Here is a 24,175-nt window from a genome sequence, read left to right on the forward strand (position 1 = left end):
GTTCACATGTTTTTTGACCAATCAAATTGCTTCGTTTAGTCTTCAAACTTAAATTTTAAGGGCATACAACTTAGTAACATAAATCACCATTGTCCTGATCATGTGATCCAGTGACATCTACTGAAGTGAGGGATTTGTTGTAATTAAGTGATTACATTAGGGAGTTCTCCTTAATGCAGATAAATTACATACCTTATGTCCACAATTTTTTCATGAATTCTTAATCAAGGTGGTCTCTTAGACACACACTAGGGTGTATGACATGTCACAAAACTTTAGTTATAGAAAACATGTCACAAAACTTTAGTTATTATATATTACAATTACTGAAGTAATTCCACAAATACAAGTATTGTATGGGGTGTGTCGTGTGCAGATATGTTCAGTGTTATGATGTAGCAGCTTTCTCCTTTTTGATTGGCCTGTAGAACAGACAGTAAACCAATGACAACAAAGTCTAACATACAACAAGTTGTAGTACTACATGAACCAGTAACAGTGGTACTGTGAAACATCATTATAGGGTGGACAAGTGGTCTCAATAAAGAGGGAAACTTTATCATGAAGTATGTATACTACACCTGTGCTATTTGGGACATATTGATCAAAACTCCAAATAATACACCCTCCTACTGTCATACTCTGTACAATGAATGGACGTCTCTTAATAACAATTAAAGGACAACTGATGAGTAGCTCGGCTATGAATTGAATATGTACAAGCTACATCACCAAATAATGGCTTGAGTTTCAGTTTTATTAGTGATTCTGGAGCCCACCCCAACACCCCTCACTCCACCCCTTTATGAGGAATTGTGGTACAGCAACACTAATAAAACACTTATCTAAAACAGCTGGAAACATCACTTGGCCACTGGATACCTGTTTTAGTGAAAATTTTGTATGCATAGCTTCCAGGCAGAAGAGGTTGGAAATGTGCACATGAGCCCAATAGCATACTAGACCTCTTTGGGTGTTGAAATAAGTACCTCCTGATTGATGAATTATGATGAGTACACGGTAATGACATACAGAACCGCTCAAATGCAACATCGCACTTGTTCGAGCAAGTCGATTGCGAGCGATCGAAAATTCGCTAATTAAAGGAGCGTGGCACTTGTTTCGCTCGCGAGTATTTATCCTAAGCCACACTATATAGGTTAGTTTTCTTAAACTTGAACTACAAAGAAAGAACAGCAGGAAAAGTACCTCTGCAATCAATCCAGCCACCATGAAAAATACAGACAACTCGTGCCCTCCAACTATCAATTACTGACTAGAAAGTGAAGTAAGTGTACTCACCTATTGTCACCACATTACACAGCGTTACTAACTAAGACACTTCTGCAATCAATCCAGTCACTACGGACAATATGGATGATTCCTGTCTACAAATGGGAAGCCATGCATCATGCTACCACGTATTGACACCTTGAACTGTCAGAAAATAGAAATGGGACACAAAGGAGGACAAAGGTAAGTCCATGATGCATGTACTGTGGTATGCCAAAAGGAACATCTATGAACAAAGTGACATCAAACAGTGAAAAATCAAGCCCCGTAGCCTTAGCTGTTATTGAATTACGCTTGTCTGAAGGCATTCAGCAGGCAGGCAGGCAGTTAGTCAGTTCCAGTGGATGATTTTTGTAAAAAAAATTGTAGCTACCTATTGGAAGCATTTAGGGTCATACTTAAGGCTCTTTGGGCTAAACAATACTGTATGATGCAATATTTCATAATTCTGTAATTACATTGATAAGCACTGCTAACCTCGAACAAACCATGTAAATCCACTATAATAATACACAGAAGTATCTCTTATGGTTTGTCTATAGCATTTTCTCATGCAAACACTCGAGGCAAAGCCTCAAAGCTGCTCTTAATTTTCGTTTTCGTATGTACAGGCACACTCCCTTTCAACTCAAAGGAATTCGTTATGAGGCCAGCTGTGTTCTTTTTCGGCTGTTTGATGCCTGTACAGCTTATTGGGAAAGGCTTTCACCATATCCTTATAAACTTGCTTCACTTGTATTTCAAACCAGCACTTATTAACTGCCTTAAACCAAAACTTACCTGACCAGAAGTTTAATACAGACTCTTTATTTCCCACATAAACGCTGTTTTTTAAGTGAACACAGTTTGCTCACGTGGGTGCGGATCGACAAACAAACACACTCATGAACGTGAGCACACTTTTCGGAAAAATATTTCAGTAGAAGGCCGGCTGTGGGCATAACAAGGGAGGTTGCCTACACCTGCAGATATACTAGTGAACATTTCATCTTCCTAATTTTTTCTTAAATGCAATGGGCTTACTGCTAGACAATTCCATAGTAGTCACTCTCAGATGGCAGTTGTCTTTACAAAACTACTGGCTGAAAGCATAGCCACATCTATAATCCAGTAAATATAGTAATTTGGAAAATTCATAATAGAATAATGATGAATATATATATATTGTTACTATAACCAATAGTTCATAATATATATATTTAGGAGAGTATCCAACACCTGTATTGCTCCTTCAAAACACACTGCATAATAATTGTGCAACATTTCTGAATATTTTAGCATAATTTCAGTAAACTCCAACACATGGCTTCGCCATGAAAGACTTGTTGATAGGTGTTGATATACCAAAGTGAAGACCTGCAAGCACTTCAAGACCCTTATAGCTCTTGAAGCAAGTTAACACCTTTGGTGATGATGACTATTATGTAACATTACACAGTGTGTTTTGAAGGGGCAATAGGGGCAATACAGTGTTGGATACTCTCCTAAATATATACATTATGAACTCTTGCTATAATACATTCACTTGTTGGATTGGTAATAGAATGGATGGCTGTAGTATTTGAGATTACTCGCGCTATTTCCTTCCCATTTACAATTCGAGAACTATTAATCCAAATAAGATAGTCATCTGTCCTATTGCAAATTAAGCTGATTATCATAGGAACTGTTGCTAGGCAACAGAAATTAAAAATAACCACTGCAAAACCAATCACACTTAGCTCAAAATGATGTTAGCCTTTAGCAATGGTTACCTAGCAACCATTGCTAAGCAACACCACTGTTGCTATGCCATGGGCGTATCTATCACTATGGTAACTGTCAAGTTGGACATTTACTTCACATCACACTATTTTAGCCAATCAAATTAGTATCACAGATTTTTGTCATGGGACCTTGACAAACAAGTGTAATACTAATTTTATTGGCTAATCCCTTGACATATTTCAATTACGGCTGGGATGAAGCTTTGAATGCTTCGTGGGTTCGAAGGTTAAGTAAACTTTGAATTATAAAAGTATCCTTTGAAGCTTTGTTATGCACCCATAGTCCACGAAAGAATTACAAATAAATGTCGTTATCTTTATTGCAGCTGCTTATTCCTCTTCACGATCAATGTTTGTTTCTTCACAATCGATCTTCGTGTGTCACACCCACTTTTAAACCATTTCAGTTCAGCTTGCTACTATAGTTGCAGCCTTAAAACACCTTATAAAGTGATTGATAATGGTAGTTTTAGCCATTACTTGGTGTTTACCTATGCATGATTGCAGTATAGCGGACACGCCCATTTGCAATCTATCGATCACATTATTCAGTACTGCTGCTATGCACTTTCCAAATGCTTACAAACTTATTAAATAGGATTAGAAAGATAAAGGATGTGCATAAATACAAGAAAACTTGTAACTTGAAAGCTAACACCGAAGCTTCGAATGTTCAAACATTTTATTAGTGAATGTTCGAAGGTGAATTTTAATACTCATCCCAGCCCTAATTCCAATATAATACGTCAAGCTGCTATTGAGAGTATTATATTGTAACACATTCACTTGTTGGATTAGTAATTGAATGAGTAAGGCCAATATACTCACCTATACACTCCTACCACTACAGCATGATCTCTCTCATATGGTTCCAATGTGATCTGTTCTTGTGGCTTCAACTTCTCTGACTGTAACTTCTTCACTTCACCAGCAAACACTTTAGCTGGTTCTGCTGTAGAGTCTATACAGTTAGCCTACACATTGGACAATGACATATCATATGATTTACCTGATACATAAATAGGGTGATATACCTATGAAATTAATTTACATTTTGGAAATTTGTTAATTACGTTGCTACATGATGCTAAGTAGAGGTGTACCAATATGGGTTGTTGGCATGTACCGATATCCAGTATTAATGCCAACAAAAGAAGCCGTTGATCCGATATTTTCATCACAGTTTTAAGCAAACAAAAGCGTATAATTATCTACCCTACAATAACATGTGCATGTATTCATTGCTATACTCTGCCTGTAGTGGTTGAGTTTCTTTTGTGCAATCCAGACAATTAGGACATCTTTATGTATACTCCCATGAAGCCTTAAACGGATATTTCTGCATCACTCTGCATTTTAATGGCTTGTGAGAAATGTGGTACAGCAAGTTTCCTTGGTTATCCTGTGATCTTTCTTTTTATTACAAAGGTACTACATAACTGCTTTATTTGTAAAGACTGTGATAAGCTTTCCAGTAACAAACACAAGAGTCATGTGTGTTTATATGGTTTCTTGTAGCGTAAGAGTGGACAATAAGCAATTGGCACTAAAGAGCCACACGGATAATGTAGAAAACCAATACATAATCCATTTATGTACGTACAAACTATTGCTACTGTATAAATATCGGTAGCGCCAGTGGTATCGGTCTTCCTGCTGTTCTGTACCGATACTGGAAAAACTACCATATCGGTGGCATATATTTAGCCGATCCGATTATCGGTACACCTCTAATGCTAACAATGATAAACTACAAATTAAGTACAGAAGTGGCTTCTCATCATACAGTACTGTATATTAGGAATCATGAAGGTTTGGACTTTTCTGGCCAAAAATATCATCCTAAAACCATCCTCACAATACTTTCATGACATCTTGGCAGTATTGGTTAGGTATAACCAAACACAAAAGTGCATTCTGTACAACCTAAAATGCTTCCAAATGTTGCTATAATTTATTATATATTTATATATATTTTGTGACTGCTTGACTGACTAATACCCTCAGATAAGCGTAACCTGATAACGGCTCAGGCTATGGGCTTGATTTTTACTGATAAACGTCGCTTTAGCCTGACATGTGCCTTTTGGTACAAGAAGTAGCTCTGCAATCAATCCAGTCACAACAGAAAACGCAGACGATTCTTTATAGGAAAGTTATGACCATCACATGGTGTTACCATAAGTTGATACCTTGCACTGTCAGCGAATATTAATGGAACACAAAGGAGGACACTGGTAAGTCTATAAAGCATGAACTGTACATACTGTAGTATCAAACAGTACGGTAGTACTGTTTAAGTAGGGATCCCCCCCCCCCCGAAATGACGTGCGCCACCAAAAATACCGCCTTTTAAAAACCAGCTTAGCTTAGATAATTCTTACACGACGAAAATCACCTTTACAGAATAATATTAGTCCATCTAACATCAAATGTAGCATTAAAAAACAAGAAAATGCTTACTGGCAACCAGATATACAATTTTTTTTAAATTGTCAAAGCTCGAAATTTCATCTCATTCACTCACTCACTCACTGACCACAGTTGCAAGCCAAGATCCCAAATGAAGCACCATTTTACGCCACAACAACAAACTTACTGGTGGGATGTGCCTTTTGGCGTTCCAACAAGTGTATGCACTATGCGCCTTGTCTTTTCGTTTATCTTCAATCAGGCTGCTTGTCTTCTTCATCCAACGAAACCATATTGAAGCATTAATTTTCCATACCAACGCTTTCTTTAAGCAGCATAATAGACGCCACAAAATTATTGAAGGCACTTAGACTACGTTACTGTACAGAGGTACCGGTACTCCACGATAGGTCACAAGATCACGCCCATTCTTTATTCTGTGCATTATCAATCAAGACCACGCCCTTTTTACGCTGGTTGTATTTGTGACCACCCATTCAAGTTCAGTGGTAGGCTGATTCAAGCCGGATACTCTAGTCTAATAATCGATTGAAACCACGATGACCACACCACTTTTTGGGCAAGCACACATCGATACTCTAATACAGCAGTCACCCTAACAGAACAGTTACATGTTTACTACAAGTTTAACAGCAGGTTAAACAGGGTTAACTGGCAGGTCAACAGCACTACACATCCATCCCTGCTAATATAAGATGCTTCCAACACAGCACATTCCCTTATGAGGTGTCCATCTGGTCGTTATGGCAGCATTCAACATTGCACATTCCTTAAAGCATTTGTCCCAGAGAGGACAGCTTGGTTGAGAAGGTAAACAAGTTATGGGTAGGGTTTGGACTCCAGAGGAGGTGTCAGGTTGCTAAGGTAAACACATTCCTAGACAGGGTATAAAGGGACTCGCCAGCATTTCTCACTCCATTGTGTTACTCGGCAAGTGCTAGAAGTTTCAGGAGTTCGTGTCTCTGAATTTGCTTCAAGACCTTTGAGAATGTCAGAAGAAGTTCCTCCATTTTCATCAGCTGCACCTGCTCCACCAGTCACAGCTACAAGCTCAGCTTCAATCAGCAGCTATGCTGTTAACCCAGTCTCGAGTAGCTTCTCAGCAGAAACAATTTAGCAGATTGCGGGAGCTGTGGCACTAATTCTTCAATCTTCCCCATCAGCTACAAGCCCTTTGCAGTGCAGTTCTTCTACCACGGTAGGAGACCCAAGGCCATCATCAAGACCATCCAACACGAGCTCAGCCAGTGGAGGTAAGCCCTATAATGTAATCTAGTTACCAACTGATAGAGCTCTAATTTGCAAGTCCTGACAGCTAGGAGTAGTTTGCATTCTTATGTGGGTTTTTTCCAGCAGTTTGGACAATTTGTCCCTCCAGCATTTTCTATGTTAGAACTTATACATTGAAGCAGACAAGAATTCTTAATTCTTGGCTACCGTATTACCCAAGAGGATTACCCTCCTTTTTCTAAAGCAGCAACCTAACATTTTGATTGGTCAGCACCCACAGCAAGAGGTCACACCAGAGGGGGATGCATTTGTGGTTAAGTGTTATATATGACCCAGAAGCTGGTAGACATCAACTACCAGTTCCAAGCAGCAGAAGCTAATTGACATTTAGCTTCCAGCAGTATAGGCTGGCATTCATCAGCCTCAGACAAAGGCAACAGAACCAGTCAAATGTTAAGCTTAATTATCAAGCAGCTTACCTAGCAAAACTAACAAACAAAATTTGAGAGCAACTATCACTACCAGTCAGTAGTCATCGGCCACTAAATGGCTCATTATACTTGCAAGGACCCACAGGTCCACTGTACCAAGGCAGCAACTCATGTGTGTGTATTCCTTTTGCAGGAGTACCCCTGGCATCCTGGCCGTCATTGCCTATTGATCCACTGCTGGTACCATCCATTCCCTCACTGCCATCTCTACTCAGCAGTGCCAGCACATCTGATGTACTACCCAGTACCCCAGCACCCTCGATGGTTGTGGCAGAAGGAATGCCCCCTCTTCCAATTAAGCTGGTTGAAAAAATCAGGCGATGGGAATTTGTGGACCTGTCTTCACTACTCGAAGAGAATGCTACCCAACCAGCTGAACTATCAGTCAATGCCGCTGGACAGTGGATACTCTCGGATTCAGGACAGAGAAAGAAAAGGAGTCATATCACAGATATACTGTCATGGATCCAGGCTTTTTCCAGGTTTATGGCAGTATTACTTTCTGATAACAATACTACTAAAGAGGAAGCAACAGGGTTGGCAGCCCACCTACACCTAGTTCTACAGCTGTCCAATGATTTGGGAACACAATGGCTAAAATATGATAAGGATTTTCAAGAATGGGCAGCAGCCAAGTCCTTAAGGAAGTGGGGGGAGCTGAACTTCCCCATATACGGACAATGTCTAGCAGCCCAACAAAAACAGACGTGGCTTCTTCCTGCTACAGCCAAAGCACCACACAAGGAGGCAATGGCAAGAAAGAGGGCTACACCATATTCAATTCCTGCTGTGTGTTTAAAGTGGAATTTCAAAGGATACTGTGATCGACAACCATGCCAGTTTGCCCACAAATGCTACCATTGTGGAAGACCACACCAGGGAAAAGACTGCAAATCTACAGCAGGAAAGTATTACCCTTACTAAAGGGCACTGGACTGATTAACTTTATGCCACTCATGATTAAATAGTCACGTTTTTTTTTGGTTGTTTTTTCAATAACATGATAATACATAAAGGAAATTAAATATCACTTATAGGTAGATAGTTGTAAGCCTTTGAAGTGTTTGCTCTTGGGTGATCCTCTGTCTCAAAGTGACATAGGTCTATATAGCAGCCCAGCCTTAGTAATATTTCACACCTTTCAGTCCCATCAGCATTCACTTATAAAGGGCCAGCATTTCCACCTTGGGGTGTGATCACTGCTTGGTCCTTTCACATTACAGGTTTGCAGCTGAATCTATCTCTCTTCAAGAGTGGTATGGTGAATGATGGCAGCTACCATTACATGGAAGACCTACTAGCTCTGAGTAGTCACCAAGGGGCAGCAGGTGGTTCCCCCATTGTATGCTAGTAGTCACTCTCCTTTAGTGTTGGAGAGCTGGAGGAAGCTGCTAATACACCACCCAGACAGAATGTATGTTAATTACATATTGAGCGGAATTGCAGAAGGCTTCCGGATTGGCTTTGATAGGACACATAATCTGCAGAAAGCATCTGAAAATATGCCATCCAAAGTGCCGTCAGTTATCTCAGAATACCTGGCCAGAGAGGTATCTCTCAACAGAATGATCAAGCTTCCTAGAGGAGTTTATCCCCAAGATGTTCACATCAGCCCTCTGGGTGCCATTCCAAAAAAGAACAAACCAGGCAAGTGGAGATTAATTGTGGACCTATCCTCTCCTACGGATCATAGTATAAATGATGGCATCTCTCTCCAATTGTCCAGTTTATCGTATGCTTCTATTGACCATTTATCCTCCATAATACTGCATGAACACCAGGGTTGCTTTCTAGTTAAAGCAGATATCAAGGAAGCTTACAGAATGCTTCCCATCCATCCTGAAGACCAACCTCTCCTTGGAGTATGTTGGAAAGACTCAGTGTATATTGACAGTGCACTGCCTTTTGGCTTGAGGTCAGCCCCCAAAATTTTTTCCGCTGTGGCTGACGCAGTGCAGTGGATCCTCCAGAGCAAGGGAATCAGTAATAGTCTCCATTACCTGGATGACTTCATTCTTGTAGCCAGACAAGAAGACGAGGCTACCCTCCAGAAGAAAAAACTGGTATCCTTATTTGAGGAGTTAGGAGTTCCACTAGAACTATCCAAACTGGAAGGTCCATCCCAGTGTTTGACCTTCCTTGGCATAGAGGTAGACACAGTGGCACTGCAGCTCAGACTACCAGAGGAAAAGTTAATCATACTTAAAGAGCTGTTATGGGACTGTGTTGAAAGGTGTTGCATTCTGAAGAAGTCCATTCGCAAGAAAGACCTTCAGAGCTTGGTGGGAATGCTCCAGTTTGCTACAAAAGTGGTCCGCCCAGGCAGACCTTTCCTCTGCAGATTGTACTCCATACAAGAGATTGGAAGCAACCCATCTCACAATATTCGCTTAAATGCTCCAGCAAAAGCAGATCTTTTGTGGCGGTTCCTCTTCATCGAGAGATGGAATGGCATATCCATCCTGTGGGATGTGCAAAGACAGACCGCAGGCATGACAGTGTTTTCGGACGCATCAGGATCATGGGGTTGTGGAGCCTACGGATCCCCACACTGGTTTTCCTTAAAGTGGTGTCAGAGACTTCAGCCACTCTCTATAGCTATCAAGGAATTGATCCCAGTTATTTTTGCTGCTGCCATATGGGGAAAGTTCTGGTCAGGCAAGATAGTACTGTTCAGAGTAGATAACTTGGCAGTGGTAGAAGCAATCAACTCTACCTTCTGCAAAGACCTTCACCTCATGCACCTGATTCGTTTATTGGTCTTCTTTGCAGCCCATCACAATTTCTGGTTCCATGCAATTCACCTAGCTGGTAAAGACAATAAACTTGCTGATGCTTTATCTAGAAATAACATATCTTCTTTCATTTCACAGGCTCCCCAAGCACTATCTCATCCCTCAATAATTCCTCCCCCACTAATCACCCTGGTGACACAGAACCTCACTTGGACATCCATCAGCTGGATGAAGCTGTTCGAGGATACTTTGCAGCTGCTTTAGCTCCCTCTACTCACAAGACTTACGCTGCAGCCGAACGTCGCTATCTCACTTTTTGTAATAGTTTCAACCTCAATCCTCTACCAGCCAAAGAGAGTACACTCTGTTACTTTGTAGCATGCCTCGGTCAACAGGGCTTGGCCCACAACTCCATAAGCACCTACCTTTCTGGTGTTCGGCAACTACAGATCTCTCATGGACTAGGCGATCCTCAAGTGGGCCAAATGCCATGTCTAAGGCAGGTACTAAAAGGTGTCAAAATTGAAGCTGGAAAAAAGGGAAAAGCACCCCGTGCTCGGCTGCCAATAACTCCAGCTATCCTTCGAAAACTGAAGGGAGTGTGGTTTCAATCAGAACCCTCTTTTAATACCACAATGTTATGGGCAGCTTCATCAGTGACATTTTTCTCTTTCTGCCGCTCAGGAGAGATTACAGTCAGTCCAACATACGACCCCAGAACACACTTGTCCCTGAGTGACCTCTCGACAGACAACAATTTCAATCCATCAGTGATATCATTGAAACTAAAACACTCAAAAACTGACCAGGGCAGAATAGGTGTCAAAGTTGTCATAGGGAGAACGGGGGATGACATCTGTCCAGTGACCGCATTGTTAGCATATCTGGCACGGCGAGGCCCCCAACCAGGTGCCCTGTTCATCTGTGACGATGGCTCACCTTTACTGAAGTCAAGATTTGTGGAGGAAGTTCGGTCTGCACTGACTAAAGCTGGCCTCCCAGCTCAGGACTATGCAGGTCACAGTTTTCGAATAGGAGCTGCCACTACCGCAGCTACGGTGGGAATTCAAGATTCGGCTATACAAACTCTGGGCAGGTGGAAGAGTTCATCTTATCAGCTATATATCAGGACTGCTCCACAACACCTGGCTGCTGTCTCAGCAAGGCTATCATCATGCAGGATCTGACTCACTACTGGCCAGACTTTGAACTGTGTTATAGCTGATAATTTACAATCCATATAGTAGGTCATACATTTGTGTCTGTAGGGGTATCATTGAAACCACATGTGTCACAAAATTTTTGTACTAATCATCAATCAGTGTAAGTCATCATGCTTGAGTATAGCAATTTTACAGGTAGAGTCCCAGCAGTGAACAAAAGTACAACATGTTGTTTATATGGAATACCTGAAAGGGAAGTAGGGATACAATGCTGGCATTCACCAGCATATGCACTGGTATCCCTGTTTGTGGTTTCGGTGGTATCACGTGACCTGTCAAGAGGTAGGACATCAATGCAGTCTATATTGAAAGCCAATCAGCAAAGTCATGTGATTAAACAGGTCTCCAACCCTATGGCAATAACACCAAACTTCCCATATATCCATCATACTTACAACTGTTATGGAGACCGATAACCAGTTAATAGTGGTGTAGCTAGCTGTATACTAGTGGTGTGCGATATCAGGATTTTTATTTTGATACGATATTGATACGATATTGGGATAAATATCAAAATTTCGATACAATTTTCGATAATTTTTAATTGTGTGGGTGGTGTAATTGCGTGGGCGGCTGATATTTATAATATGCTTGAAATACAATTTACACACTAAAACTATTGTATAAAACTAATAATAAGCCTAGAAAACTGGTAGACAAGTTTTTAAAGTGGCTAGATAGTACAGAACCAACCTTCATTTCTAGCGTGATTGTGCAATCACACACTAATGCTGTAGATTTATCGAAATATTCTTCGATATTTTGATAATTATTGCAAAATATTACCTTTTTGATAAATATCGAAATCTGCTAAAGCAGTATCGAAAATCGATGCAGTATCGAAAATCGATACGATAATGATATCGACAAAATTATCGTGAAATCGATATTTTTTCGATATATCGCACATCACTACTGTATACTTTAACAAAAAACTAAGCAAATAGTATATTAAAAATTATACATTTAAAAATGAAGTAGGGATCTAAGGGTTATTATAAACAAGAGATGAACGATGGTAGCTATTACAGCATAGCTCAGTGGGAAATCCCTACTTTGGCTTGGTATAACAATTATTTTGTGTTCAATGCCAAAGTAGGGATTTCCCACTGAGCTATGCTGTAATAGCTACTATTGTTCATCTCTTGTTTCACTACTTTTTATCACTTAGATCCCTACTTCATTTTTAAATATATAATTTTTAATATACTATGGTATTTCTGGGATAACAGGGTCCTTCCCGGGCTAGTGTGTATTTGCTATGTAATAGTGCAAAGTGTGACCTATCATGATAGTAAAAAAAGAAGCATTATGCATTGATGGAGACAAGTAAAGTTATCTGTCAGCTGATCAGACGTGGCATGGTGGACACATGAGCATATACACAAGCATAACACAAAAAAGTGGCAAATTGCAAAGAAACCAGCTGTGGAATGGATTGCACTGTAAGCAAAAACTGTATAGAATAGTTCTTTGGGATGTATGTATGTAAATAGTTACTTGGGATCCCGTTGTTTGTTGAGGCTGGTTTTTCTATCAAAGTTTACACTTGTTGTTTGATAATTTCATTGTGGTTATTGTTATGTAAACAACACAGTAAACCTCTATAGTGAGTATTTAGATATACTAAGTAGTTCTGTGTATTAGATAGTTAGCATGACATGATTCGACAATTCAGCTAGAGCTCCCTGAGAATTTGGTCGCCAATGGGTTAACCCTTTAAGGACCACAAAAATTTATCCAGTACCTACCCTGAAAACCCACAAGTTTTATGAAAATTATGCATCTTATTATTTGACAAGTTTGGCAAAACTCCAGGAAGTAGTAAAATCTATTAATAAACTGTAGTGTAAAAATCGCCTAACAATAACACACAGCACTATCTAACTTAAAAGTGTGTAGAACGTACCATTTTCGAGTAATAGGTTGATCTTTTATGAACGATGACAATCTTTCTTCTTCGTAATGCAGTTCTTTTAAAATCGCTCATCCATCTCTATATAAAGTGCCGCATCACGCTTGATCTTGTATACCAAAATATTCAACTCTAATTAAGGATCACTATGAAAGTTGGATTATTAAAATCGGTTCATATAGAGAGGAAGACACAAGGCAATTTCTACAAGGTTAGTTTTGTTGTTGTGTAAATAGAACATTGCCTTTATTACAAGGCCATTTCTAACTAGCTCAGTTTCACAAAACATTTTATCATTGTACATCAACAGAATCGCCTACACTAATGGCAAACAGAACGGCCTTTATTTAAAACCTGTGGCTTCTACTACTGCAAAGATATAGCTGTTTGTTTACTGTCTATTCACATGGACGTACATGTACAACAGCGGGCTTTCGTGTAAGGCTATATTTGGACATACATATACGACACTGGTCCCTAAAGGGTTATGGCTGAAACAAATATTAATACCCGGTGAGTACTCATTAAGGATTTTAGTACTCGGATAGTAAAATTGGTACTCGAGTACTTGTTAAGATCACATGACCAAGCTCACATGATGTATTTGTCATCAGGGAGTGACACAATGATGGTTGTAGAGTTTGATTAACATAATTTTTTGTCAGGAACACTAACATCAGTACTTTAATACAGTGTGTGTATCATTGTTGTTACTTGAAAAGCTGTAAACTGTTTAAGGTTGGTACAAAACATGTTAAATGGGTATGACTGCAAGTAGCTAGTATTCATGAGTACTTGATCATTACCTCTAGAGAGTACTCGAATACTAAAAAACCATGATCATTTCAGCCCTAGTATCAAAGTGATATAGTGAAAGCCACACATCTCGTAGATGTGATATCCACGTATAGCACTAGCATCAAGGCCAAAAAATTGCAGTCATTCCTTCACTACAAACCACAAGACACTGTCTAGAATATTTGTATACACTAACAGATACGTACAATACACAATACAATGATGACCCACACAGGACACTACACAAAACAGTTACCTTAATTGACATCACAAAATGTCCCTGGTTCTTGAGGAAATGGTGGGCATTAAGTGCAACAATCCTAGCCTGGTCTGGTTGTGCCACATCAGCAAACACCACATCCACCATACCTGCAATATTATAATTTTTATCACAATCAGGAGTATTTATAAAAAATAGTTTAAAACTTTGGTAAGCTTTAAAAGCAATATATCCAGAGAAACAGCATGACTCTGGCACAGTAGTGAACTGGATAACCTCAGTTGAGACGTCTACTCAAACCTCACTGATAATTTGAAACAATGCTTCCTTACTTGCTCACAATATGTACAACAATCCATTTCTGAGCATCAATATTAATCCCAGCTTTTAAATTCTTATTTTTGGGACAGTTTTAATGTTTATTGTGTGACTAGAAATTCTAGAATGTCAGCCAACAGCCATTCCCAGTAGAAACCATCTTGCAAGAACCTGCAAGATCCTGCAAGAATTTCTAGTCAAATTCTTGCAAGAGTAGTTAAAATATTGCAAGAAAATATGATTGCAGGAATATCTAGTGCAAGAATCACTCTATTCTTGCAAGACCATAAAAATCTTGCAAGGACTATAGAGATTCTTGCAAAACTTCTTACTTGAATTTAATTATACACTTGAAAGAATTATAATATATACTTTGGGGAAAATGATTTACGTACTATGATGACTATCTGCCGCATTGAGGAAAGGTCTGGATTAGTAGCTACCCCTGGAGCCAAGCCACTAGTAGTTCATGGAGAGTACAAAGATATCCAAGTAACAGCATGTTACAGCAATACATTTTACAGGTAGCTTCAGTACAGGTAGCTAGTTGTCATTCATGTTTTTTTTTTCTTTCTTTCAGTGTTTATAGCTATACAAGACTGATAACACCATGCCAAGAGCCTGACAGAAGTCACAGAAGGATAAGCTGTCGCAGAAAAATACCGAAATACATTTAAAATTATTAAGTACAATATTCTATAATAAGCGCGTTATTTAGAGTAAAGAATATTACCATAGAAACGACTTCTTTAGCAACGGTGTCGAGTGGAGTCGTGAAGAAAGCATTATTTTATTAATGAAATTCTTGATCTAAAAGGTGACATTTAAGTTTTTACTCGTATTTTGAATGATTGCTAGCCGGTTTCTTCCAGTGGGAGTTATTTCCGAGCTGTGACATCGTGACTTACATCATAAAGCGGCTCTAGCGGAAGTCGCCGTTACTTGTAGTATGGCACCTTATTGTGACATGGCAAAGGAAGTTTAAAGACTGAGAGGAAAAGTGCAGTATTAGTGCGAGCTAGTTGTGACGGCTACGAGTAGTGGCCGGTCTTTCAGCCCGCTATGGTGCAAGCTACATGATGGTACCCTACAACACTGCAACCGTAGTTTTCTAGCATGAAGGCGAAGAAACTGGGAATTTATCGACGTGTGAGAACATGCGTCTCCGAAGTTCCGTCACTATGCAGAGCCGTCTAGGCAGTAAAATGATGTCTTGCTATAAATTATCTGGTAAGCTAGTTTGTATCATTGGCATATTCCGGTGTGACTAGTATCTATATTATACTGTAGGTTACCAAGTCACTATAGAACAATAATATTTTTTCATACAGAAGGATAGCTACAATGCAATACACATCATATTAGGCGGTTACATCTTGCCACTTCCAAGTTGGCTCTTGCTCTGCTTTATCTTGTAAGGAGATAATGTTTAGTTGACATAAATGAGCATTTAAGTGTTTATTAGTATGGATGCCTCAACGTCACTGAGAATATCCATAAAGTTGATAGCATTAACACTACATAAGGTTGTAAACAAGATAATGCAAGCAATCATCCAATCAGTTGACTTCAGTAACGAAATGATGAACTCCAGGTAGTGACTAATACAGTTTTATATATGATTGCAACTAGTGCTGGGCAATATCACGATATTATCGTATATCGTAATATTTACTTCTGATATCGTTTGCAAATTTCAATGTCGTCATATCGTATTTCAGTATATCTCTGTACTTAGTGTATTTCTGCATATTTATGCAAGAAAGTAATAGTCAAATTTTATCCTAGTAAGTGTTGGATTTACATTTCTTAGAAAAATATAATGCCTTATTTTCACTGTACCATCAAAGTATGGATATTGTGATATTTAGTAATATCATGATGCTTCAGGCAATGATATATGGTTGGTAGGAAATTGTGATATCGCCCAGCTCTAATTGCAACTGCATATTACAGGTTAACTAATACAGCATGCAGTGGGGAATTCAAAACCGAAATAGCATTGATGATAACTGTATGTGACATATTTTCAATGGATAAACATAGGTAACTAACTATATAGTGTTGGAACATTCCTTAAATGTATTGTTTTCTACGATAGCTGGGAATTAAGTTCTGTACAACAATCAAGAGTTAAATACAACAGCTTGGAGCAATTAAGAGTCATGTCCATTTACAAGATTATGTTCAGCTACTAATAAATGTTTCATATTCATTGATTATTGAATTATAAGTGGCCAGCTATAGGATGCATGTGTAAATTAAGCTAATGATGGTCTTGCAAGACATGCAAGAAACCGAAGTGCATTAAACTTTCTTGCAAGAATAGTTTTGTAAAATCTTGCAAGAAAAGGTATGCCAGAAAATTTATGACAGAAAATTTCACAAGATCTTGCAAGAATCTTGCAGGATTATGCAGGATTCTTGCAAGAAAAGGTCCTTTTTTTATTGCAAGAATCAGAATCCTGCAGGATTTACAGAAATCTTGCAAGACTTTTGCAAAAATCTTGCAAGACTTACATGCAGGATCTTGCAAGATGGTTTCTACTGGGTTTGTTTGTTAAGCTGCCAGAAAACTGGCCCAAATATGTGTGCCTTAATCACACAAAGAAGAAAAACTGACCAAGTACTCCATTACCATTTGACTACTACTAAGTAGTATCTACGTGGCTATACGGGTGCTAATTCCTCAAATATCTCAAAGCTGCCTCACCTCTACTCTCTCATCTGAGTTTTGACCACACCGATGGTTACACAAGTTGATTCATATCTTAACTGTTCATTGGAATAGCCAATCCTTCGCCTTCAATCCTTGTCACAATGCTACGTTGTTTTGCAATCACACGATCCCGCTTCTATTTATTGCCTCCTATTATTTGTACACAATTATGTTACTCGTAGGGAAAATCCCTTGGATAACCCATCTCTGCCCATTGACTAGTCGGGAAGAAATACATTGGTGAAACTGAATAATAGGTAAGTTGTGTTATCTATTTTTGTATAATAATGGAGTAGCTAGCTGGCTGACTTTAATCCAGCCCACGTCTGGATGGCTGATAGTGGGGAAAGTAATCTGATGAAATTTGGCTGACTGGGCCATCCAGGTCACGATCAGTGATGTTGATTATATGTCAACTCTGTTCCATGATACTTGTGAATGTAATGAAAAGGTTTTACAAAATTATGTTACAAGGTTACACCACACAACCATTCAAGCACACAACAGTCACTTACCCATTAACATGCGGTACTTGTGAGGATGTCGAGCATCTTCTATGATCGGCACAATGTTGGTCCTCTTCTTTGCCACATTGATCAGGTCACGACCTGACCGATGGGAAAACTCCACAGCATACACCAGACCCTCCTGTGTGAAGATGAATATTGTAAAATCTAACTTCTACATCAGCACAGTGACAAGTAAACATTTAATACAACCACTTCACTGTACACTAGAGTTGCAAACTGGTATTAGAAAACAGGTTATATACTGGTTACAGTGGAATTTAGCAGGTTATTGTGTTCAAGAAATTATAACTAGTATTCAGTCGTAATATACGCATGCGCATACACAAACTTCCACTTTAATAATTATTGGTATTGTTATAACCAACGAGTGACAAATGGATGATATAGTGGAGATACAGATGAAGAAAGACATAATTCACTGCTCGATATAGTAATGCCAGACTCTCACAAGGCTCCCGTGTGGATGCATGAAGCAGGTAGCTCGGGACAGCAGAAGATCGACGAATACTATCAGAAGCCTAATGTAAACGTAGTGGGACCTGGTTCAAAATGAGCACAAGAATTAACTGGAGCAGTGGTAGAATTTATCATACATGATCTACACCCAGTTCGTGTCGTTGATTGTATGGGTTTCCTTCACCTCATGAAAGTGGCAGAACCCAGGTATGTAGTACCTTGTCGTCGTACAGTCACCAATTACATAGATAAGCAGTATGTAACTGCAAGGAATTCAGTAGAGCAAGAGCTTAAGGATGTTCAATACCCCGTACTAACTACTGACGTGTGGACATCCAGGGCAAACGATGGCTACATATGTGACCGTCTCAGCGAAAACCAGTCTAGTTCACACAAGCATGCGTATTGAGAAAATCGAAATTTAAAAATAATTCATAAAATTACGCATGCTACAAGAAAAAATACGCAAGTTTTATCAGGCCAGTACTCGAAGAAGGAAGATTCAAATCGCCAATTCGCCTACTCATGGGGAGTTCAAAAATCTTTGTTACCCCACTGGCTTGCATATCACATGCATTTGTTTACAATTCAGTAGTCGTAAACAAAATGTTCACCGTTTCTTCAACAAAACCGCCTTCATAAGCCTATGCGCAAGTGACTGTAGGGCTAAAACTACACCTTGGTTAATCTGCCAATCCATGCTGAACATTATAAGCCAAGTTCCAACTTCGTAGACTAATACAAACAGAAGTTATGGCTGCGAATGCAAGTGCCTGTAGTTTATTTTTAGTATAGTCACTGTACAAATTGATTTTCTTGTTCTTCCTACTTTCTAGTGCTGTAATTCCAAAACTACTCACCACAGAAGGCTGAACTTTGGTGAACTATTCCATGGACAATGCAAATATTGAAAATTTTTAAAAATTCGGAGGTTGTGCGAACTAACGGGTTTTCGCTGAGATGGTCCCTTACAGCCCAGTATATAACACCAACTTTTCAGATGATGCATATAAATCTGCAAAGTTGTCTCTTTCCTGGTAATCATACTGCAATCAATATTGCTGAGCTACTTGGGAAAATGACAGACAAGTGGTGTATAGACATAAATCCCCAAGTTATAGCTGTGACAACAGACAATGCTAAGAACATAACCAATGCCATAACGGAAGAGTCAATGCTCACAATGATCCCCTGTGCTGGACTGCTGGTCATGCACTTAACCTCTCAGTTTAGCATGGAGTAGCCTGTGTCTGAGCTGTCAACTACCTTAGCAAGGTGTCACAAAATTGTTGAGCACTTTATTAACTGTCACGTATAGATAATTAAGAATTGAAAGCTAAACAAAAGCAACTGGAAATTCCACAACACAACCTTATACAAGAAGTAGTAACTAGGTGGAACTCTACTCTTGATATGATATCATGATTATGTGAACAGCAAACAGCCATTGCTGTAGTACTTCATGTTAAACATGACCTTCATCACCTAGAACTTTCACCTCGAGAATGGCATAACCTTGAGGAATCGATAAATTTGTTAGGGCCATTCAAAAGTTCACAACTGAAATTCTTAGTGGACAAAAGTACCCCACCCTTTCCTGTTTGGCTGCTATCCTATCTGATTTAAAGTGTAAACTTGCTGACCAGCCAGGTGAATCATCTGCCCTGAGGGCCATAAAATTGGCTATAAGGAGAGACTCCAATGAAAGGTACCAAAATGACAATGTACAGGCTTTGATGAACAAGGCTGCATTTTTAGACCCTACGATCACAAAATTTCCTCATTTGTCGAATATGCCCGAAATTCCACTTTTAAGTCATCCTAAAGACATATTATGCGACAAAAATCACCTTTACGGAATAGCACTAGTCCATATAATATATAATACAGCATTAAATATCATAAAACACTTACAGGTGACTGGATAGAGAATTTTTTTTAAATCGCCAAAACTCCAAATTTAGTCTCACTGCCTCACTGCCTGCCTGATCAGATGCAAGGCTAGAGGCCAAACGAAGTGGCGTACAGCCACCATTTTATGCTACAATAACAAACTCACCAGTGGGATATGTTTTTTTGGGGCTCCGATGAGTGTAGGCCCTCTGCACCTTGTTTTTTACATCTTCAATCACGCTGCTTGTCTTCTTCATCCAACGAAACCATATTGAGACATTATTTTCCGCATCAACGCTTTTTAGACACCGCAGAATTATTTCAGAACTGGATTTCAGAATGCTCACAGTGCTGGCACCACTATATAGCTAGATATCTGCAACTCTGCGATAGGTTTGTGACCACACCCATCAAATATAGATCTAGGTTGACTAATAGCGACAGAGTACGGAGACCAAACCTCTTAACAATCTAGCTATTTCTTGACAGTATACAAAATGACCTCACCCCTTATTGGTCTAGCTAGCTGCATACTCCTTGGCTGACTTGAGATGCTCTAATACAACAGTCACTCTAATACAACAACATTCACGCATGTACTCATTCTAATAGAACAGTCACAAGATACACTGTAGCTAGCTGTGCTACAACAAAAAACTTAAACTAAAATGATTAGGGATAGTCCCTACTTTGGCACATTAACAATAATAATTATTTCCAAAATAGGGACTTGCCACTGAGCTATGCTGTAACACCATCATTCATATCTTGTTTCACTACTTTCTAGTGCATAGATCCCAACTTCATTTTTAACCCTTAAACCCACAGTGACCTTTTTGGAAACACGTGTTTACACAATATGGGCACACATGGCGATACTAGGCAGTGCTTGAAATAAGCAGACAACAATGCTAGGACATAGCACCTAAACCCCCCTCACGCACACGCACACACACATACACACGCACACACACACACACACACACACACACACACAAGCACACGCAAAATAATTTCTTTAGTTTTCACGTACAATAAAGTTCCAGGATAGTTGCCATTTGCTTCCACAGTTAATGCCATTTCTTTATTAGTACAGCTGGATGGGCTGCTTCCTACAATGTGATTTATTTTTGCTTAAGAAAACGAACCGGCACACACATACACTACACACATTGTGATGATACACACATGCTACACCACTCATTTCACAGTTGTGAAATCAACTGATTTGTTCTATAGGTGTGTTCATTGCTAGAGGCAAAGAAGATGCTCTTGTTACACGTAACCTAGTCCCTGGTGATGCAGTCTATGGTGAAAAACGAATCAATATTGATGTAAGAATTTGTGTGTGTCACATGTGTAGTGTTTGTTCTGTGTTTTGTCACCATGTTTGGTTCCAGTTAGTCAAACATACAGTGTATACCACTTTGGGTCATCAGTAACCAAACTATTAGAATATCAACATTGTGATAATCTGAAGACCGTCGTTGTTATCATCACATGACCCATGAATATACTACTGACTAATGATACCATGAATTATTGCAATATTCATATACATATATTCTATGATGATCTGATAGAGAAAAAGCTACAGGTGTACACTGTGGTAAGCATAAGGAAAAATTGGGAATTTTAAGTTCGATCAGGGATCATAAAAATAAAAAGTAGAGAAACAAGGGAGGTCAACTATACCTGCAGATACAGTATGTATATTAGTGGACATTGCTTCAGCCTATACCCATAGGGATTAAATGTCAACTAGTGTGTAGGTGACCTCCCTTGTTTTCTACCTTTTTATTTTCTATAATCTAGAGCTGTGAAACTGGACAGAATATCATAGCTGGTTACTGGGTAAATCATAACTGCCGGTTATCCAGTTAACTGAACTTAACAAAATTTTCTCTAATTTTTATAGTTTTTAAGCTACGTGCACCTTAAAATTTATAGTTGTAGTGGCCAAAGTAATAGTCAACAAGTCATATGTAAAGCTAAATCATACAACAAGTGTGATATCAGTGTTGAAAGTGAAAAGAGTACCCAAAGCATACGTTTTTGAGTGAAAATATTAGTTACGAGAAAACATAACTGATAACTGAATTTATAAAAATAACTGGTCAATTAATCGGTTAACCAGTAAAGTGTCATAGCTCTACTATGATCTCTTAAATCTTAATTTTTCCTTATACTCGTTGATTTACTTTTTTTGTAACATTATTGTGACTGGTTAAGCCATGCATACCACATCAAAAGAAAGGATGGCACCAGAGTAATGTTTTCATCTGAACGTGCATCCCAGATAAAAATTACTCACTCGAAAGTGAAGTAGCTATTACACTACACTATCAGCTACGTATGTTCAGCTCTGTTATACAGCACAATAAATGAAGAAGTGGGAAAAGTACCTTTGCAATCAATCCAGTCACCACGAAAAATACGGACAGTTTGCAAGCCACAACTACTTGAGATTGAATGGTGGCCATTAAGCTTTGCTTTCACCTATTTCAGTCCATTACACAGCATTACAAACGAAGAACAGTATGAGAAGTGTCTCTACAATCAATCCAGAAAATGCAGGCAATATATCAATTGCAACACAGCCACAGGGAAGCCACAGGGAAGCCGCATCGCACTATCATGAATCAAGTTGACACCTTGCCGGAATTGTCAGCAAAAAGAACTGTAACACAAAGGAAGACAAAGGTAAGTCCATGATGCGTGCATTGTACATACTGCGGTTGGCGAAAAGGCACATCTTGGACAAAGTAATGCCGAACAGTGAAGAAATCAATCCCGTAGCTATTTCCATTGTCAAGTTATGCTTGGCTGAAGGCATCAGTTAGTCAGAATAAAATTCTGTTAAATAGAAAATTTTTAACCCTTAAACCTGAAGAGAACTTTTGGGGAATGCATGTTGACATAATATGGGCACAGCCTACAATTCTTACAGCCTACAAATATACATCAAATAAAAGTCTGTTCACTGGACTACTTGGAGAAGGTTAAATGAACACTGTAACTACAGTGGCTTACTTGTTATGAAACGATGAGTCACATCTTCATGTTTCAAAATTCTTTACACGTCTTTAATTGTGGGTTTACTCATGTGAGTCATATATGGCCTGATAGAAAATTTAACGGTGAATCAAACGGAAGTTGTTGTAAGGTGATAGGAAAAACGACCATCAAGTTGTCGACCATTTTATAAAGGTATGTAAAGGGTTTGCGTGTTTCCTTACAAAGAAGTTATTTTCATGGCTAGTTTTGGCCTTACCATTTAGCGTTAGGGTAAAACCCTAGGTAACACTTTAAGTAGAATGACATGAATTGCGTAGCCATAGGATGGACGCTTCGAAAGTTACAGCGTTTTGTGCAAGGCATGCATATTATTAATTTATTAATTAATTTTCTGGATTATGCATGTTTAAGGGTTAAAATTCCATAGACACTTATGGAAGGCTTTGGGATTGGTCTGTAGACATATGATTTATGGGCTTGACTGTGACTAACCAAGTTGCCATGAAGAGAAATTGAGGTGTTTTAGTTAGCTGGAAAAGCCCAGTTCTGCATGATCCCTAATATACAGTACTACTGTACTGTATGATACTTGACATTTGTAAAATATGAGGATCTGGTAACACATAAAACAAGTGTCAACTTTGTCACATCATTGTCGTATTATAGATTGACTGAATAACTTGTCCTGTGAAAACATTAACATACTCAATTCATTTTGTGCGTAAATCCCATGATATCGTGATTACCGTGATGTTAAAAATTTCATATCGTGGCACCATCTAACACTGAGTGTAGCATAGTCCATACAGTGCCCCCAAAATTTTCTACACAACATATCTCTGTAATGATGTGTGTGTGTGCATGCACACACATATTCATGCTGACATATCACATAATCACCTTCATGTCTATGTGCTTCAATGATGACCCTCCTTCCTCCTCTCATACCACCACCTCCTCCACGACCTCTACCCGGGCTTTTAAATCCTCCTGTTGACAACAAGAGACCAGTGAGCTTTAATAGAAGTAGAAAAGTGAGATACTGGCATCATAGTGTATGTACATACTCTTTTCTTTTCAAGGAACATCGTTACTAGCCTAAATAAAGGGAACACCTCTACCCATAAATGGAATATC

The 24,175-nt window shown here is 39.0% G+C and overlaps 1 protein-coding gene across 1 annotated transcript; it reads right to left on the reverse strand.

The window, feature by feature from the left end:
• Positions 1 to 293: 293 nt before the first annotated feature.
• On the reverse strand, positions 294 to 23,959 carry LOC136269136 (rRNA 2'-O-methyltransferase fibrillarin-like). Its single transcript, XM_066064621.1, has 5 exons — positions 23,939 to 23,959; positions 17,657 to 17,789; positions 14,141 to 14,253; positions 3,888 to 4,033; positions 294 to 422 (listed from the first exon to the last, which is right to left on the reverse strand). The coding sequence occupies exons 1-5, from the start codon at positions 23,942 to 23,944 to the stop codon at positions 389 to 391; spliced, it is 432 nt and encodes a 143-aa protein (XP_065920693.1). The 5' UTR covers positions 23,945 to 23,959; the 3' UTR covers positions 294 to 388.
• Positions 23,960 to 24,175: the final 216 nt, after the last annotated feature.

This window comes from Dysidea avara, chromosome 1 (assembly GCF_963678975.1).
Source record: "Dysidea avara chromosome 1, odDysAvar1.4, whole genome shotgun sequence".
Lineage (NCBI taxonomy): Eukaryota > Metazoa > Porifera > Demospongiae > Dictyoceratida > Dysideidae > Dysidea > Dysidea avara.

Coding starts and splice junctions, on each gene's coding strand:
- LOC136269136 (XM_066064621.1), bottom strand. Junction 14,254..17,656: donor CAAGTACCGCATGTTAATGG/GTAAGTGACTGT, acceptor ATAATATTGCAG/GTATGGTGGATGTGGTGTTT. Junction 423..3,887: donor GTAGTGGTAGGAGTGTATAG/GTGAGTATATTG, acceptor TCTGTTCTACAG/GCCAATCAAAAAGGAGAAAG.